The sequence below is a fragment of the Eptesicus fuscus genome, chromosome 7 (assembly GCF_027574615.1).
Source record: "Eptesicus fuscus isolate TK198812 chromosome 7, DD_ASM_mEF_20220401, whole genome shotgun sequence".
NCBI lineage: Eukaryota > Metazoa > Chordata > Mammalia > Chiroptera > Vespertilionidae > Eptesicus > Eptesicus fuscus.
The window spans coordinates 85693477-85713456 of NC_072479.1; the positions used below are offsets into that span (position 1 = coordinate 85693477).

The 19980-nt window shown below is 38.4% G+C and overlaps 1 protein-coding gene across 1 annotated transcript in view; it reads left to right on the forward strand.

Moving 5' to 3' along the window:
- The first annotated feature begins 583 nt into the window (after window positions 1–583).
- LOC103285404 (pregnancy zone protein-like) overlaps window positions 584–19980 on the forward strand; it is a 48865-nt gene continuing 29468 nt past the window's right edge. The window contains exons 1-12 of the mRNA XM_054719282.1: window positions 584–681; window positions 4173–4356; window positions 5059–5212; window positions 5364–5416; window positions 6245–6265; window positions 6716–6884; window positions 8434–8518; window positions 10537–10660; window positions 12530–12644; window positions 15890–15999; window positions 17822–17980; window positions 18842–19069. Coding sequence (XP_054575257.1) covers window positions 599–681; window positions 4173–4356; window positions 5059–5212; window positions 5364–5416; window positions 6245–6265; window positions 6716–6884; window positions 8434–8518; window positions 10537–10660; window positions 12530–12644; window positions 15890–15999; window positions 17822–17980; window positions 18842–19069 — 1485 coding nt within the window. The 5' untranslated portion in view covers window positions 584–598. The remainder of the gene's footprint in view (window positions 682–4172; window positions 4357–5058; window positions 5213–5363; window positions 5417–6244; window positions 6266–6715; window positions 6885–8433; window positions 8519–10536; window positions 10661–12529; window positions 12645–15889; window positions 16000–17821; window positions 17981–18841; window positions 19070–19980) is intronic.

Here is a 19980-nt window from a genome sequence, read left to right on the forward strand (position 1 = left end):
CTGAAAACCATCAGAGGAAAGGGGGAAGAGGGGCACTGGATGAAAGAAGGTGAGGAGATTAGCCAAAGAACATACATGCATAACCCACAGACACAGACAACAGTGTGATGCTGGCCAGAGGGAAGGAGGGGGAGGGGCTTGGTGGAGTTGGGCCAAGGCGGGAAGGGGGGAGGACAGGGAGGGAATGGGGACAACTGTAATAGTGTCAACAATAAAAATAAAGTAAAAAATAAAAAATTATAAAAAGGAAAAAGAAATCAAGAATATTGATTGATTTCATCAAATTATGTAATTTATTTTGGTTTTTCTTAAAAATATTTAAAGTGCTGATTAATAGCCAGAGCCAGTGTAGCCTCAAAGCACTATCTTTGAAGATCTTAGAATATTTGAAAAAGTAGATAAAAGAACACAGAGAGTTGTGAAAATTGTCTGGAATTGATTTTTTTATACGGGAAGTAGTTAATATGTTACAAAAATAAATGGTTAGCAGTGTACTTTCACTGCCCATCAGGTAAAATAAAAAACAGTGATTCAGGAACAAGAGCAGAGTTCAGGGGATCAAGGGCTCAGACTCTCATTTCCTTTTTCTCTCCACACCATGAGGGGAAGTCAGCTGCCCAGTCCAGTCTTGATTCTGCTCTTCCTGCTCCTTCCCAGAGATGCTTCAGCTACTTCAAAACCGTAAGCGACATTTCCAGAAGTCTATTGTCCTCCTCTTTCCCATTGTGTTATCTGCTTCTTGATGTCTATCTTTTTATTTACTTTCTGATTCCCTGTGAATTAATCTATTGTCCAAAGGGCTTGGAAGAATTAGTTATTAAGTTGTTATTGCATTTCACTTACATGTGGAATCTAATAAGCAAAATAAACAAAATAGGAAAAGACTCATAGATACAGAGAACAGACTGAGAGCTGCCAGAAGAAATGAGGATTGGAGGGCTGGATGAAAAGGTGAAGAGATTAAGAAAAAAAATCTCATAGACACAGACAACAGTATGGTGATTTCCAGAGGATAAAGGAGGAGGAGAGTTAGAAGAGGGTAAAGGGAGCATAAATGGTGATGAAAGAACACTTGACTTGAGGTAGTGAACACATAATACAATATACAAATGGTGTATTATAGAATTGTACACTTGTAACCTATATAATTTTATTAACCAATGTCAGTCAACCCAATAAATACAATAAAAAATTTTTAAAGTTGTTATTGTTCACATGGAAAGAAGTATACTCCAATTCTAGAAAACTCAGACATAGGGCAGTGACATTTATGAAACATTCACCAAATCTATATATATAAAAAGCCAGCAACCATAACGACTGGTCTATGACACCCACTGTGGCCACCGAACTGGCCGGATCAGGGGGTGGGGCCGGTCAGCCAACCTCATGCCTGCCCCCCTCACCAGCCTGGCCCTGGTCAGAATCTCCCACCTGGATCAAGAGCGGGGCCGGCCAAATGTCCCCTCCCTTCCCCCCAGCCAGCCTGGCCCCAATCAGCCTGCCCCACCATGATAGGCCCGCAGCCCCTCCCCCAAGCCAGCCCACCCCTGATCGCACCCCGCACCCCAATAGGGGGCGGGGCTGGGTGGCCAACCTCCTGCAGCCCCTCCCCCTGGCTGCCCCACTCCTGATCACACCTCCACCCCAGTAGGGGGCGGGGCTGGGTGGCCAACCTCCCTCAGCCCCTCCACCTGGACGGCCCCACCCCCTATGGGCCCCACCACCCTGATCAGCCTGCAGCCCTTCCCCCTGGCCAGCATGCCCCTGATCATCCCTCCACCCCAATAGGGGGTGGGGCTGGCCAACCTTCTGCAGCCCCTCCCCCACATGGGCCCTCCCCAGATCAGCTCCCCCACCCCAATCACAGGCAGGGTCAGCCGGCCAACCACCATGGCCCCTCCCCCAGGCCACCGGCCCCCGATCGGCACCCCTCACCTTATTCAGGGACAGGGCCGGACAACCCACTGCCCACAGCCCCTCCCCATGGCTGGCCCACCCCTAATAGGCCCCCAAACCCCAATCAGGGGCAGGGCCCGCCAGCCAATCACCCGCAGCCCCTTCTCCCAGCCAGCCCAGCCTTGATTAGGCCCCAATTGAGGCAGGCTGGCTGGCCAACCTCCCCCCATCTCCTCCTCCCAACAGGCCCAGCCCCAATCCGCCCCAATTGGGGCTGGGCCAGTTGTACCCCACCCATGCATGAATTCATGCACTGGGCCTCTAGTCTATCTATATAAAAGCCTAAGTGATCATCACAACTGAATGGACGACCGAACAGGCTGCATGGGCAACCAGGCTGGCAGGGGTTTAGTGAGGGGCGACCAAATGACTAAGCAACAGGCTGCATGGGACAACTAGGCCAGCAAGAGAGGCAGTTGGGGGCAATCAGGCTGGCAGGCAGAGGCAGTTAGGGGTGATCAGGTTGGCAGGGGGGCAGTTATGGGTGATCAGGCAGGCAGGCAGGTGAGCAGTTAGGTGTCAGCGGTCCAAGATTGTGAGACCGTCAGTCAGACATCCCCCGAGGGGTCCCAGATTGGAGAGGGTGCAGGCTGGGCTGAGGGGACCCTCCCCACCCCCCCCCCCACCCTGTGCACAAATTTCATGCACCAGGCCTCTAGTAATAATATAAAATTCTAAAATAAAAAAGTAAAAATTAAAGAATATAGAATTCTACAGCATTCATAGAATATAAAGAACAGAATTCTGAACACACATACATACACATATAAAAGGTAAATTCTTTACTGGCACATGAAAGAGAGTTGGTGCACAGAATGAAATGCAGTGAAAAACCAGAAGAAGGTATCACAGGATCCTGTGAGAATATGTACAAAGGAAACTTAAACTCCTTATGGGAACTGTCACCGAAGTCTGCACAGAGAAAATTGCTTTCAAGGTTAGTCTTACAAAAAAAATAGAAATTTTCCAGATAGACAAGAACACTGTTGAAGGAGAAAAGGCATGGGCAAGCAGAGCTTTGCAAAGTGCAGAGTGTTTGGGTGCTTATAAATGATAAGCAAATAGCCACGAGAGAGAGAGAGATTTGTCTTCTGGGTGTAGGTGGAAATGTGTTTGGTGACTAGGCTAGCATGGCAAGGCTTTTCTTTCACCACCAGAGAATGAAAGAGAGAAAAGAGCTAATGTTGCTTCTGAAACAGTAGTAAAAAGCAATTCAACTCCTGCCTGTGTTTTAAATGATATCTCTTTAGTATTTCCTGGAACAATGACATTTTGTGATTTCTTCCATATGAAACACAAGATTACTTAAAGACAGGTTCTTTATGCTTTCAGTGATGATTATTTGATTAATCACATGTTGTTGTTGCTAAAGAAAATAAAAATTTTTCAGCTTTATTGACAAACAATTGACAAAAAATTATAGTATCCAGTGTGATGATTTGATCTATGTATATATTTTGAAAGGATTTCCCTCATTGAGTTAATTAAGACATCCATTTCTTACAGATTTTCTCTTTTTTATGTGAGATCATTAAATACTACTCTCTTAGCAAATTTCAGTTATACAATAGAGTGTTATCAACCATAGTCATTACGTTATATATTAGATCCTCATGCCTAAATCATCTTATAACTGAAACTGTGTACCCTTTTACCAATATCTCGCTATTCCCCCCAATACCACCCCTGACAACCACTTTTCTATTCTCTGTTTCTATGAATTTGATTTTTTTTTTTTAGATTCCACATATAAGTGATACCATGCAGTATTATCTTTCTCTGTCTGGCTCATTTCACTTAGCATCATGTCCATCCATGTTATTGCAAATGGCAGGATATTCTTCTTTTTATAAGACTGACTGCTATTTCATTATATATAATCACATTCTCTTCATCTATTCTTAGAGTTGAAAATTATTTCTATCCAAATTACATAATAACTCATGGAATACTTATCCAGTTTATGAACAGGTTTAGAAATATTACAAGGGTGAATATTTTTATAAGGTAAGAATATTAATGTTTAGTTTGTTGAGTGGAGGAGTTTCTAAGATCTTTTAGGTTGGCTTTTGAGGAATACAATCCTTTACACTCCTGAGGAAATCTGGCTTAGTTCTGATTGGTGACAATAACAAAGATGATCTAGGAAACAGCCACAATAATCATGTCTTTTTAATCTCTCCATGGTTGATCCAGATTCTTCTTCTCTACAGGCAGTACCTGGTGGTGGTCCCATCAAAGCTGTACACGGGGGTTCCTGAGAAGGCCTGTGTCATGCTCAATCACCTGAATGAGACAGTGACACTTAATGTAATTCTGGAGTATGGAACGCACAGCAAGGCCCTCCTTACAGACCTGGTGGCAGAGAAGGATTCCTTCCACTGCAGCCCCTTCATTGTCAGTATCACTCTTCGGAATAAGGGATATTGTTCATGAAAGCACATATTAGTTGATGCCTTGCATTCTGACCCCCAACAATAAAAAAGCATAATGAAGAAAAAACAAGAAGTGCAGAGTAAATTACAAATTAGATTATAAACATGACATTTCTACTGAATGTGCTTAGACAATATTTACAAACAGACCTAATGCAATATATGAAAGCTAACAGTAGTTATAGGAAAGATTTTTGTTTGTTCTTAAACTTCTAAGACCGTGTTCATGCCATCACAGATATAAACACTAAGATTCATAAAGTTAAGTGACTTATTTACGATCTCACAGATGGCTAAGGGTTAATGTATTGTCCTAGTAAACTTCTATTATTTAAGATATTAAATATTTAGTTAATCATACTGGCCTACTACAAATGATAACATATAATTGCTGTGACAATCCAACCATGTTATTTCCTTCACTGTCATTACTAGTTGAAGTTTTTTTTATTTCAGTGACATTTTTGCTTTAATTAAATCATTGGGTTGTTAGTGTCATGTTACACAAACATAATAATATATAAAACAGAGGAAATAACCCTTGACCATATCCCCTACTAGTTCTCATGAGACTCACCAGAAAAATTAGAATACCATAAAGGTTGAGACATTCAGAAGTGGGTCAGTCTGGGCAGATTCTTCAACTCATATTTCTGTTTTACAGATTCCAGAGTTGCCATCTTCCTCAGCATTCATTACTGTGCAGGTGAAAGGGCCAACCCAGGAGTTCATAAAGAGGAAGCCAATGCACATATTAAAAGTAGAGAGCCTTGTCTTTGTCCAGACAGACAAACCCATCTACAAACCAGGACAAACAGGTATAAGGAACCAAATGAGCAAGGGCAACTTTAAGGGGCAGGGTTGTGGGGGATTCTTTATTGAATCATGGAAGTCCTGGCATGTTGTAATCTGTATTACTACTCTGGATTCCCATTGGAATGTTTCATGGGAGGAAAATATCTCTTTCAGTGAAATTCCGCATTGTCTCTGTGGATGTCAATCTTCACCCTTTGAATGAAACGGTGAGTCTCATAACGATGGGTGAGGTTGGGAGAAACAGGCAAAAAGTTAAAGCCTCTTCTTGTGGGGAACCAATATGAGAGACTTAAATCTACCACAGAAACATTTCATAAGGGTACCACTGCTGGAGAATAAAGAAATCAGTTCATCAATTATATTTTTAAAGTAAATTAAATGGTGTTTAAATGATCTTCTTAAATATACCCGTTATTTTTATTGAACAAAGAAAAACTAACTGTATTTGAATTCTGTCTTAGAAAAAAAGAGAATTTCTTAGAGATAAATATCATCTGCAAAATAAACTTACTATTCGGACCTTTTTAAACCTAAGTGTAGATTTCCTCAATTGTACATCCTATATAATAAAAACTCCGTGACCAAACGGCAGAACGACCAGTATGACCAGAATGAATGCAGCTCCTTGCCTCAGCCAACCCGCCCCCAAACGGGTCCCCCCACCCCGATCAGGAGTGAGGCTGGTTGGCAAACCACCCTCGGCCCCTTGTCCAGGCTGGCTCTGCCCCTGTAGGCGCCCCCACCCTGATCAGGGTGCAGTCCCCATCGGGGCAGGCTGGCTGGACCCCACCAGTGCACAAATTCATGCACTGGTCCTCTTTATTTCATAACAGGAAAGGCATAGTTTCTTAGGCTTCACGAAAGACATATGTTCCAAACTAAATGTATAAAGCGCTGTGAACCAAACTGAGGCAAAATTCCTTGATTGGATAAGAAATATACAGACTCACTGACCCAGATACTCTATCAATGCTGATATTATGGTTTTCTCTTTCTAAACTCTATCTCACACTCATATTATTATTTCTTTTCAGTTCCCGGCAGTTTATATTGAGGTAGGTAATATACCATGTATTTTATTTGGGATGAGAACTTACTATAAATTATATTAAATTGCCTTTCTCCACCTCCTCATTCCCCACTAGCATTTCATCAAAACTAAGTAAGTACTGTTTTTCTAGCTTATCTTAAATCTTTTGGAGAGTGGATGAGATGTAAATGGAAGAACAAAATTCCCTGAGATGATGCAATTTAGTGACTCTTCTAGTATTTCTACCCACAATAAACATGCCTAATCCCCAAAAGGTGTACTGTAATTTATAATATTTTATTGCTGGTAAATGTGTTTCTCAATCAAGAATTCTTAAAAAACTTTACTAATATTTTTGGTGCCAATTTACCAAGCTCCTATTATCCAACTCTCAATGTCACCTTCCCCAATGTCTCCCTACTCAAAAATATATATTTTAATTGTTTCTTTTAACTCATGATGTTTTTATCTATAGAATCCCAAAAGGAACCGAATTTTCCAATGGCAAAGTCTCAGATTGCAAGGGGGACTCACCCAGCTCTCTTTCCCACTCTCAGAGGAGCCCACTCTGGGTGCCTACAAGGTTCTGGTGCAGAAGGAGTCAGGGGGGAAAATAGAGCACTCCTTTGAGGTGAATGAATATGGTAAGAATTCTGCACGTATCAAAGAGATTTACAACATTAGAGTATTTAAGATTGGCTAGTTTGTGCACATAGATGACAAACAAAAATCTAGCATATAATAGTTAAAAATTAATGTGCTTTTTTATTTACTTAAATATTTGCTAAGCACTTTCATGCATTATCTCAATTAAACTTCACAACAGCCTATGGGGAAGATACTATTTTATAAGTGAGTATATCAATTATCTCCATATCAATTCTAGAAAAGTTAATAATTTACCAAAATCCACAGAGCCAATAAGAGGCAAGAGAGATTTTAATAGGTTCATTTGACCCTATTCAAACTTATATTGTTAATCAAAACATTAGGTTACCTATATGCATCTGTTGATCTACAGCGTATAACTAAAGGTATTTCCTGTGATTATCTTCTGGCTGTCTATAAACTATACCTCCACTAAATTATAATAATCAAACACTGAAGCCATCTTATTAGTTATCAGTTATGTAGATTTTTAATGTAAATTAAATATATACCAAGAATTAGGAAATCTATAACAAAAACATGATTTCCAAAACTCACCATAGCTTCCATGAGAATTATCGAAGATGGATTTATTATGTGAATAATTAACCTTATACAACTGTGGGAGGGGTCAGAAAAGTAAGTGTCCAGCAGAAGTTGATGAATCAGAGGAAATTACTAACCAATTCTCCTGAAGCAATGGAAGGGACAAATATATCAGACCTGGCAAGGCCACCTTCAGCTGCCAGAGTGGACCATGAAGAAAAACTTATCTATATATATAAAAAGCCAGCAACCGTAATGCCATAACAACCAGAACGACCAGTCATTATGATGCCCACTGCGGCCAGCAAACCAGCCTCACTGAGGGGGGGGGGATAGAGGGGGCCAGTCAGCCAACCTCCCAAAGCCCTGAACGGCCTCTCCCACCCCAATCAATGGCGGGGTGGCCCACCAACCCCCCCATGGTTCCTCCCCCCAGCCAGCCCCGCCCCTGATTACCCCCCCACTCTAATAGGGGGCAGGGCCAGCCAACCAACCACCTGCAGCCGCTCTCCCCCACCCTGCCCAGCCCCCAATGGGCCCCCACCAAGTGTCTGGTAGTAGGTCTAGGGCCTGTGTTAGTCAGCAAGGCTAGCAGTTGGGAAGAAAAGTTGGACACAGAGGGAAAGAATAAGAACAAATTGGAACCTACTGGCCTTATTGTACCTGTTACCACATCTAACCATGATGATCTTCAGGTGCTGCTTTCTTTCTTTCTTTCTTTCTTTCTTTCTTTCTTTTTTTTTTTTTTTAATCTCGATCATTCGAGATTCGGACAAGGAGATTCTAGAAAATGTAGTAGTGGCTTCACCAAGTTAACATGGTACAAACTGCCCATGATTATGCACGACATCTCCTTTCTCAGTGGTGTCCCTGCTGCTGCAAATTGTAATTGAAATCATTTCATGTGATCCTGCTCTAAGATTCTGTAATAGAATTATTACCAATACTTGCAAGATCTCCTGCCCACTCTCATCTCTTTTGTTCTTCTATTGACAACAGTTTTGCCCAAATTTGAGGTCCAAGTGAAAATGCCCAAGACTATTGGTTTTCTAGATGAAACATTTGTGGTATCTGCATGTGGCCTGTGAGTTTCATTTTCATCTCATTTCTATTTTCCTACTTTATTTGTATTGCAAATAACTGTTACTGGACTTTGAAGTATTTTTAACTAGAGAAGGAATGACTCTCTCTCCAACTTGCCTGAGCCCTGATTAGGGAGCAGGAGAGGTAGCTATGACACTTTTACTAATAATAATAAAATCTTTTCCTGAACACTTACAATGTGCCAGACAATGATTTAAACTACTTATACTTATTAATATTTGTTAGTCTTATATGAACCCTATGAGATGGGGATAGTTATACCTAGTTTACAAATAAGAAAACTATAACATATAAAGTATAAAAAAAAAAACTTGCTCAAGCTTCAACAGGTAGTAAATGGCAGACTGGAATTTAAATCCAACAGTCTGGCTCCAGACTCTGAACTCATCATCAGTATTCTCTATTATCCCTACAATTTAAAAAAAAAAATCTAGCTTCATGAAGCATTTATATGACCCCAGGCTATTTAACTCTGGAGCTCATGCTCATAACTTCTGTATTATTCTATGTTCTATTATCCCCATTTTTTATTGCTCCAAATTTCTTAAACTATGAAAAGTTAGAAGGTAAGCTGATCCTTTGTCTTAAATGCTGGATATATAATGTAGAAATCAAAATATATGTTATAGTTATTACTTTTCTGATTGCCTTTCAGTGAGTAGAGCATCCTCCAAATGCACTAAGGAGACACAATACCTCTTGCTTTTGAAAACAGAATGAGGAACATGTTTTTAATCTTCTTACCACCTTCAATGCCTTAAATTTTTCCATCAGAGGGAACACCTTTTTATTCAGACTTAAAGATTCAACAAAGTGATTGAAATTTAGTAAATAATTTATTACTTTATTAGCACTTGTGAAATTCGGGGGGAGAAATTATTTTTAAAAAGAGACATTTGGGGACATTGAGGCCAAATCTCCCCTTCCTCACAGTTTGGGCTAATGCAATAGATTCCAGACTTGTGTGCATCAGAATCTATGGAGGTGCTTAGATAAAAATGTAGATTTATTGGCCTCACCTCTAGAAATTCTAAACATAAATCTGAGGAGAGATTCAAGACTCTGAATCTCAATATATATCTCAGGTAGCTTCAATGTAGGTGGTCCATAAAGCATACTTTGAGAAACAATAAACTAAGTTTGACTTCACATCATGTCTTAGTCATTCAGGCTGCCATACCAAAATGCTACAGATGGGGTCGCTTATAAACAACAGAAATGCATTGCTCACAGTTCTAGAGGCTGGGAAATCCAGGATCAAAGTGACAGCATAGCCGAGTTCTGGTGAAGGTCCTCTTTTTGGTTCATAGCTGGTACCTTCTGGCCATGTCCTCACCTGGTGGAAGGGACAAGGGCTCTCTCTGGAGCTTCTTTTATAAAAGCACTAATCTCATTCACGAAGACTCCAATCTCATCATCTAAGCACCTCCCAAAGTCCTTACACCCTAATACTACCCTCTTTGTGGATTAGGATTTTAACATATAAATTTAGGGGAACATAAACATTCAGACCATGGCACCAGATTTGGCAGAACCAAACTAAGTCATCATGCTATTCTTCATTTATAACATTTTTTTCTGTAGAGCTAGTGCTTTCCAATTTAACTTCTCTTTTATCCTCTTAAAATACATAAAAATTAGGAGGTGTTTCCAAAGCTGGAATCATGACCTAGATAGTCTGGCAGCAGAAAAAGGCAGAAATAAAATAGGCTTATAAGCAAACCTCAACTGAGGGGAAGGAATGATCTGAGAAATAACACATTGTTAATTTTCCACTTGGAGGTGTTTCAAAAGATTCAGTAAGTATTTTTCTCCTGGATTTATACATGTATGTTTACTTAAATAATTATGACATAGTTTCAGAATAAGTGCTTTTAAAATACAAATCCTATAGGAGGAAATATAATTGCTGTAGATGAATAAGATGGATAGATCATGAGGAAAAACAAAGGAGTTATTTATATTAAGTATTTTTACATGACTGCTTTATCATTATAGATACACATATGGAAAGCCTGTCCCTGGTCTGGTGACAATTAATGTATGCAGAAAATATACACGATTCTCTTCCACCTGCTATGGAAAACACTCACAAAGTATCTGTGAAGAATTCAGTCAACAGGTAAATGGAAGCCACTCTCCCCAGGATATTAAAATCAGATCTTGTTTTCTCCTGGATTATAATACAATGGAGAAAATAATGGAACATTACATTCTGAATATATTATAATAAAGAGTTGTGTTTGAAATAGTCACCTTGAAAACTTATGAAGGGAAACATCATATAATTGCATGGCAACATTAGGAGCCCACTCGAGGGTTGGGCTCATGGATTTATAGTGATATTTATTTGTCTAGTTTTGTAAATTTCTTCCAATGGCAATCAACATATGGTTATATGGGCATATAAGGATGTGGAAGTATTCAAACTTGGCTAGATAAAGCATGAGATAAATCTAGCAGTCAAAATCTTTAATATACCAGAGAGACTAAGATTAATTTTTATTTTCAAGTGAGTCATGGCCTCTATATATAGTTAAACATAAGTAAAGGTTACTATGCAATAAATATTTTTATGTAAGTACAAAAATAAAAACAAATCTTTATTAAAACATGCCTCCCAATATTTAGTTTGGAAATCTGATTACAGTCATGTGCTGCATAATGATGTTTCAGTCAATAACAGGCTTGGTCCACTTCTCTTCCCTAATGTCACAGTGAAACACATTACTCATGTGTTTGTGTTGATGCTGGTGTAAACAATCCTATTGCTGCCAGTCGTATAAAAGTATAACAGCACATACAGTTAGATACAGTACAGAATACTTGATAATAAAAGACTATGTTGCTGGTATGTATTTACTACTTTTTTCCCATATTATTATTTTTTAATTTATCTTTATTGTTGAGAGTATTAAAGATATCCCTTTTCTCCTCTCTGACTCCCCCTCCTCCCCACTCCTGTTCCTCTCCCCAAGCCTTCATCCCACTATTATTTGTGTCCATTGGTTATACATACACGTATGTACATATTAATTCTCTTATTCCCCCCTTTCCGTCTGAGGGTCTTTTGTCTGTTGCATGCTTCCATGTCTCTAAAATAGATTACTATACTCTTTATTGTTATTTTAGAGTGTACTCTTTCTACTTACTAAAAAAAAACACAGTTGTAGAACAGTATGCTATGTCATGCCAGCCATAGCCTCATACAGGTCATGTTTACTGTGTCTCTCTTGATTACATCACCTTCTCTTGTGCTTGATTTACCCTCGTGTTGCTTTGCACAGGAACATGCTGTACAGGCATGTAGCCTAGGAGCAATAGGCAGCCCCATATAGCCTCGGTGTAGTAGGCTGTGCCATATAGGTTTGTTTCAGTACCCTCCACTCAATGTTTGCACAGCTACCTAAAGATACATTCCTCTGAATGTATCCCCATCATTAAGTGATGCATGACTATACTATAGTAATTCATCTATTTGATGAATAGATTTGCTTTTATTAATGTCTGAGACATTGAGAATGTATAGTTAAGAAAATACAATCCTTAGCCGATATTTAGGTGGAGGTAGATACAAGAGGCTGCCTGGATGTTATTTCGGGGTTGGGTTTAGAAGAGCAATGACTGCTGTTCTTCTAAGATAAGAATGAGAGAAAGAATGTAATCATTTAAGAAAGAATGTATGCAAAAAAAGGGGGGGAAATCACAAAATACTGTAACACATTTGGACAGGCTAAAAAGTTTAATATGACAAAAATGGATAGGCTTTGGAGATAGGGAAGAAGACAAAGATTGCCAAGAGTAACTCAATGCATGATTAATGAAGACATTTTATGTCATTTTGGGGACTGAGAAAGGTTCAGCAACTAAAAGATGGTCATAACATTTGTAAAATGTTCTTCTATAGACAACAAATAATTTTCATAGGTTGATAACTGACTCTGTTGATAGCAAATCAGAGAACCCAGGAATTATCTTCCTTTCTCTTCAGGCAGACAGTAAAGGCTGTTTCACACAACTTGTCAAGACTAAATTATTTCAGCTGAGATTAAAAGGATATGACATGAAATTAAAAGTGGAAGCCAAGGTCAGAGAAGAGGGAACAGGTTTGTATTATTTTAAAATATTAATTCATCAAATTATTAATTTTTATACATTTATTCAGATCCCATTTCATGTAAAACACTTTATTGTTTCCAGGTCAATGAAAATAGCATGATCCCTGCCTGCAAGTAATTAGGAATCTTTAAAGTTATGTATATCTATATGTATATATGTATGTATGTATGTATGTATGTATAGATCAGTGGTTCTCAACCTTTCTAATGCCGCAACCCTTTAATACAGTTCCTCATGTTGTGGTGACCCTCAACCATAAAATTATTTTCGTTGCTACTTCGTAACTGTAATTTTGCTACTGTTATGAATCGTAATGTAAATATCTGTGTTTTCTGATGGTCTTATGCTCTACAGCAGCGGTTCTCAACCTGTGGGTCGCGACCCACAGGTTGAAAACCGCTAGCAGGGTCGCCTAAGACCATCAGAAAACACAGATATTTACATTACGATTCATAACAGTAGAAAAATTACAGTTTATGAAGTAGCAACGAAAATAATTTTGTGTTTGAGGGTCACCTCAACATGAGGAACTGTATTAAAGGGTCGCAGCATTAGAAAGGTTGAGAACCACTGGTATAGATGTATAACCATAATAAAATTACTATCAGAAATGCAAAATATAAGGGATAAATGAGTATGAAGAGGAATAATTCTAACCCAAAACCAAGAAAGCTCATTTGAGCTGATTTGTATAGAATGAATAATATTTTGAAAGATAGTGATGAGTGGGGAAAGCATGGTAAGCATAACACAAATGTGTTTGGTCTCAGAAGAATCTGAAAATGTAGGTTGGTGCTAATGTAGAAAAATAAACCATATACTAAAGAAGTTAGACTTTATTATGAAAAGCATTGGATAACTTTAGATATATGTCAGGAGAATGATCTAAATAAGTGGATATTTTTAAAAGATAATTCTAACCAACATGAATAGGACAGGCTAGATGAAAAATGTGTTATAACGCAATTATATATATGAAACCTAAGCAACCATTATGACAGAACAACCAGAACAACTGGTTGACCAGTCGCTATGATGCACACTGACCACTGGGGGCAGATGCTCAATGCAGGAGCTGCCCCCTGGTGGTCAGTGTGCTCCCACAGGGGGAGCACCGCTCAGCCAGAAGCCGGGCTCACGGCTGGCGAGGGCAGCTGTGGCAGTGGGAGGCTCTCCCGACTCTGCAGCAGCACTACTGAGCTGTGGCAGCAGGAGCAGCAGGCTGGGATGAGTGCAAATGGCATGGTGCCTGGCCCTGGTTCGGGCTCCTCTCTGGCCGCCTGCTGCTTGGCACACTGCTACATCCCTTGGGGGATGTCTGACTGACAGTTTAGGCCCAATCCCCACAGGCAAGGCTGGGATGGGGCCTAAACCGGCAGTCAGACATCCCCTGAGGGGTCCCAGATTGCAAGAGGATGCAGGCCAGGCTGAGGGACACCTCCCCCCCCCATGCACAAATTTCATGCACTGGGCCTTTAGTATCAGAACATTATTCAAAGATAACCCCATGATTACAAATTTGGGTCCTAGAAAATGGAAATGACATTAACCAAAATAAGGAGCAGATAGGAAAGAACTATGGTGATGAGAATGTGTCCAAGATAATCTATACTAATAAAGGAGGAATATGCTAATTAGACCAGGAGACCTTCCTGGAGACCGGCCGGGGAGGGCAGCTGGGGGAAATCAGGCTGGCAGGGAAGGCAGTTGGGGGCTATCAGGCCAGCAAAGGAGAGCAGTTGGGGCCGATCAGGTCGGCAGGGGAGGGCAGTTGGGGGCCATGAAGCAGGCAGGGGAGGGCAATTGGGGGTGATCAGGCTGGCGGGGGGGGGTCATTTGGGGGCGAGCAGACCAGCAGGCAGAGTGGTTAGGGGTAATCGGGCAGGCAGGCATGTGAGTGGTTAGGAGCCAGCAGTTCTGGATTGCGAGAGGGATGCCCGACTGCCGGTTTAGGCCCCTATGGGATAGGGCCTAAACCGGCAGTTGGACATCCCTCAAGGGGTCCCAGATTGGAGAAGGTGCAGGCGGGGCTGAGGGACACCCCCCAACCCTGTGCATGAATTTCGTGCACTGGGCCACTAGTGTATTATAATATGAAATATCAAAATGGAAGTGGATTCATTCAGTAGGTAATTTAAGAAGAAAGCCAGAGCAAAATCAAAACAATAAATGTATCTCTGGAACCATTCTCATTGTGTCCATATCTTCCTAAGAGTAAATGCAATAGTTCTGAAAGTGAGTTCACTTAGTATTGCTAAATTGAGGCTAGAATTGAACAAGGAGGGTCCCACGAAAGAAAGAAGTAAAGATTAAGTTTCCCATGATCATTCGTGGTCCAAAAACATTAAGTGGAAATTTTCAGACATAAATAATTTATAAGTTTTAAATTGCACACATAATTTGTAAATTAAACTTTATCATAGGTAAATATGCATGGGGAAAACATACTATACCATATATAGGGTTGGGTACTATTTGTGGCTGCAGGCATCCACTGGGGGTCTTGAAACATATCCCCACAAATAAGGGGAACTACTAGATAGTTAAAAGATAGTACAAATAAGTCAGCATAACAAAATTAGAAGTCAGAACAATAGAGAGAAAAATAAAAATACTATTCTTAGAAGTCACTGGAAGAATTTTAATTATAATTATTATGTATGAATTACTTCTGAGATTCATTATATTAAATCTGAAATGAGACTGCTATAATGGAAGTGAATAGGGGATCTTTTAGGTTTTGATAAAATGGTACTTTAGATGTTGAAGACAAAATACAAATTGAGTGGAAAAGCAACAGTTGTTGCTTATCCTTGGACAGGACTTTAAGTGAAAAGAAGGATCTTGCTGGAGAAGTTGTTTGTGTAATAAATTTAAGTATATTTTTAAGCCAATGTGAAGAATTATGTTTTATGCAAAAGGTTGTGGGCGAGGGCAGGGATATGAGAGAGACAGAATCACAGAGGATGAAAAAACTTAAGAACAAAAGTGGAACAAGTAGAGTACTTGTGAAGCCAGAGGAATTGGAGAATTATGGATGCCAAAAAAATTTTTTTATATATGAAGGTGGAGTTAATGTCAAATTACTTGTATTTTCTAAGTGAGAAACTCTGGAAAGAATAAGAAAAAGGGATATGGGTGGTATTTTGTTGTGATGGAGTGAAGCTGGGATGGAAGGTAGGAGGTAAGTTGACTACATAGAACTGTTCAACTGCACTTTTTTTTTTTTCAGGGCTGGAATTAACTGGGCATGGATCATGTGAAATCACAAATACCTTAAGCAAACTGGTATTTACAAAAATGGATTCATATTATAGACCTGGGATCCCTATCTTTGGGCAGGTAAAATATCTTTTCAATATAATCATAATTTGGGAGATATAGCTTTTAATAAGTTTTTAGTCACAAAATCAAAATTTATTATGAAAATGAATATTTATTTATAATAAGAAAATAAATTATATCAAATCACAACTTTAAAAAGCAAATGTCATATGAAATCCAGAAAAATAAAGCATTTTTATTAATTAGCTTCCTAACACACCACCATAATTCATTTTTTTTAGTAGTTTGGCTGCATACTCTTTGATTGCCTCTTTATAAACAACTAGAGGCCCAGTGCATGGATTCATGCACCGGTGGGGTACCTTGGCCTGGCCTGCGGAGATCGGACTGAAACCAGCTCTCCAACATCCCCAAGGTGTTCCAGATTGCGAGAGGGTACAGGCCAGGTTTAGGGACCCCACAAGTGCATGATTGGGGCCGGGAAGGGACCACGGGAGGGCTCCAGGGCATGCCCAGCCTGTCTGGCCTAGTCCCAATGGGCCGGACCTTAGCAGCAAGCTAACCTCCCGGTTGGAGCATCTGCCCCCTGGTGGTCAGTGCAAGTCATAGCAACTGGTCGAATGGTCAAATGAATAGTTGGAGATTTAGCATATTGGGTTTTTATTATATAGGATGATTTTGCAATATAATCTTTTATAGAAAAAATAGCCTTTCATCTAAATAATTAAGTTTTTCAACTTATTAATAGTTTTTTTAAGTTTTTCAGTTTCAAGGCTCAATATTGGTAAATTTTAGGTCCAATATCCAATTTAGTAATCTATCAATTTTCTTTCATATAAAAAATTCAAGATTTCTGGGCATGGTTTTTTCTTTCATACAAGAAATTCCAGTTTTGTTTTATAATACTAATATTTGAATTGACAGTATATAACCAACTTCCTCATCTTAGTGGCATATTATAAATTTTATGTTATTTTCATTTATTCCAGTATTTCATATCAAAATGTAAATAAAATATATAGATATGATTAGACAATGTTATTTCAGGTTGGTAGAAAAGCACAAGAAAACTGAAGACTTGAAAGATGGCTATAACAATGCATATAAATTTAAGAACAATGGGAGAAGGTCTAAAGTTCTAGGTATGGAAAAGCTTTTCAAGAGTAAAGAACTAAGAGATAGCCAGTGTGACTGGCTCAGATAGAAGGTATAACTGGATTGACTAAATAGCTGTAGGTAAGCTAGAACAGACTTAAAGGACCGTTAGTATATGTTTAGAATTTTGAATTGAGAAATTACTGATGGTTTTAAGAGTAACAGATTAGTTTAGCTGAGTCAGTATAGAAAATGTTTTGAAGCAAGGATGAAGCAACAAGAGGGTGGACTACATAAGATTAAATAGAAAGCTAATGGAAACCAGATGGGGAAAATATTGTGATTTTAACTGGATTGGTAATAATGAATTCAGAAATAAGTAAACAGCAATAAAGTATGTTTTATAGGAGAAGAGATAGCCCTTGCCAATGGGTTAGATATAGGCATAAAGAGAAAAATAAAAAGCCCTCAATATTCCTGCATAAACTATGCAATGGATAGAAGCATTATATGCTAAGATAGGGAACACCGGACATGGAGAAAATTTAGAAAGGTAACATCATGAGTCCACTTTGAGATATCTTCAAATTAATGCTCATGGGTTATCTAAATTGAAATATCAAAAAGGAAAATAACTTAGAGACCAGAAAGCAAATCTTATTTTTAGATCCTAAGATCTTCAGTAGATGACAATGACCAAGATGTCAAGAGTGAACACAACAAAGAATGTAAGATGTTATGGCTATATAACACTTGAAACCAGCTGTCATTTTCATATTTCTAGGTTCTTCTAACTGATGAGAAGGATCAGCCAATCCCCAATAAAACTCTAGTTGTCCATGTGGGTCTAATGGAATATTCTCACTTTACTACTAATGAGAATGGTTTGGCGAACATGTCCATTGATACCACCAACCTCACATCTTCTATGATTATAGTGAAGGTAAGTGGAAAGGGGCATCTGGAACTGAAGACAGAAATCACTAAAGCCATATAGTTTAAGAATATATGGTAAGCACACGACTATAGGGATAAAAGGTAATAAAGAGTGAAATAGAAAGCAAACAATGTAGAGACTTAAATTATAAGAAACAAAAAATTCTTTGTCAGAAAACTTCTACTTTAAATTGACTGTTTATAACATACTATAGTTTCAGGAGATATTTATTAGATCATCTTGATATTCCCTTGAAAAATTCAATATTTTTACAATTTTATAATAAACCAGAGGCCCGATGCACGAACATTCATGCAAGAATAGGCCTTCCTTCCCCTGGTTGCCAGCACCAGCTTCCCTCCTCCCGCTGCCCACAGGCACCCTGGACCCCAGCTGGCTTCGCCCAGGCCACCCACAGGTACCTGGGACCTGGGTTGGCTTCCCCCAGACCCCACCTTTATCAGGAAGGACATCTGGAATGATGTCCAGAAGATGTCTGGTCTAATTAGCATATTACCCTTTTATTAGTATAGATTAGGTTTTTCTTGGTATCTTTGGTATAACACTATTTTTGTTTTGTGTTGAATAATCAAATGATCTTGTGCAATTTATAGCCATAAAGGTATGAAGAAAAAGTAATTGGTCTTGATCATGAGTGAATAATATGTATTAAATCAATACAGTATAACCTAAAATAAACTTAAGGGAAAATCATCCACAGATTATGCTTTATTTGGAGAATCAGCCTATAATAGAACAAAGTGTAATTCACATAAAATCTTCAGTAAATTATAAAGAGTGACCAACAAATGCGTAATATATATTAGTAACCAATAGCCTATTTAAGACCTTTATTCTTTCCATTAGGTCACTTACAAACAGCATAGCAACTGCTTTGATAACTGGTGGCTTAAAGAAATTCATCCACAAGCACAGCACACTGTAAGACATATTTTTTCCCCAAGCAAGAGTTACATTCACCTTGAAACTGTTGCTGATACCATAGCCTGTGGGAAAACCCAAGAGATCCAGACACACTACATCCTGAATGGACACATTCTGAAAGATGAAAAGGAGTTAAACTTCTACTATTTGGTAAGACTAAAAGCCATTGTAGCTCTAATTGTTTAGATCCCCAAAAGACTGGGTTTCTATCTAACTAATGCCATTATGAGATATCAATATAAAAATGTTAAGCAATATTCTGGGAAAATATTTAATTTTGACATTAATTGTAGAACTGAAAATTAAAATAATAAAGCAGTATCATTTTATTTATAAAGGTTCTAATAATTTACAGAGTTTATGACTGGTACAATTTCAGGGGAAAAGTACATTCACAGGCATATATAAATTGATATGATATTTTTGAGGCTAAAATACCTGTTTATATCTCAAAATTAAAAATATTCAAAGCTAGTAGTTACCCAAGTAAGTCATTGTTAGAAGAAAAAATGTATGTGTAGGAAATTCTGTATAGGAACATTAACTATAAATAATACTCTAAAATTCTATGAAAAAGTTTTTAAAAATGCCAGTAAGTTAGAATCTTAGTTTTATTCCTTCCTAATTATGTGACCTTGGACAATTTACCTAATCTTATCTGTAAAGTCATCTTATCCTAATACTGAAGTTGATATTTATAACAACTCCGTAAGGTTACCATGCAAATTAAATAAAATCCTAAAACTATTTAGTTCAATACTTGTCACACAGAGAGTGTCAATACATTTAGTTTGTGTGCTTTTTCAATAGAGACTACAGAGAATATTTATAAATATTTTACCATTAGAGGTTGTTTTACATATAATAGATCTTAAAATATTTGTTAAAAAACTATGAAAATTTGACATATAAATATTCATGATAGAAAGTAAATATTAAGTAAAATACAAAAAGATTGAAAAAGTATGTTTCTTACTTAAAGTGCATAACTATACACATAGGAAAGTATTAGAAGAAAACACTTTGGTGATCCAAAATAACTTCTGGGTTGGAGTAGTGAG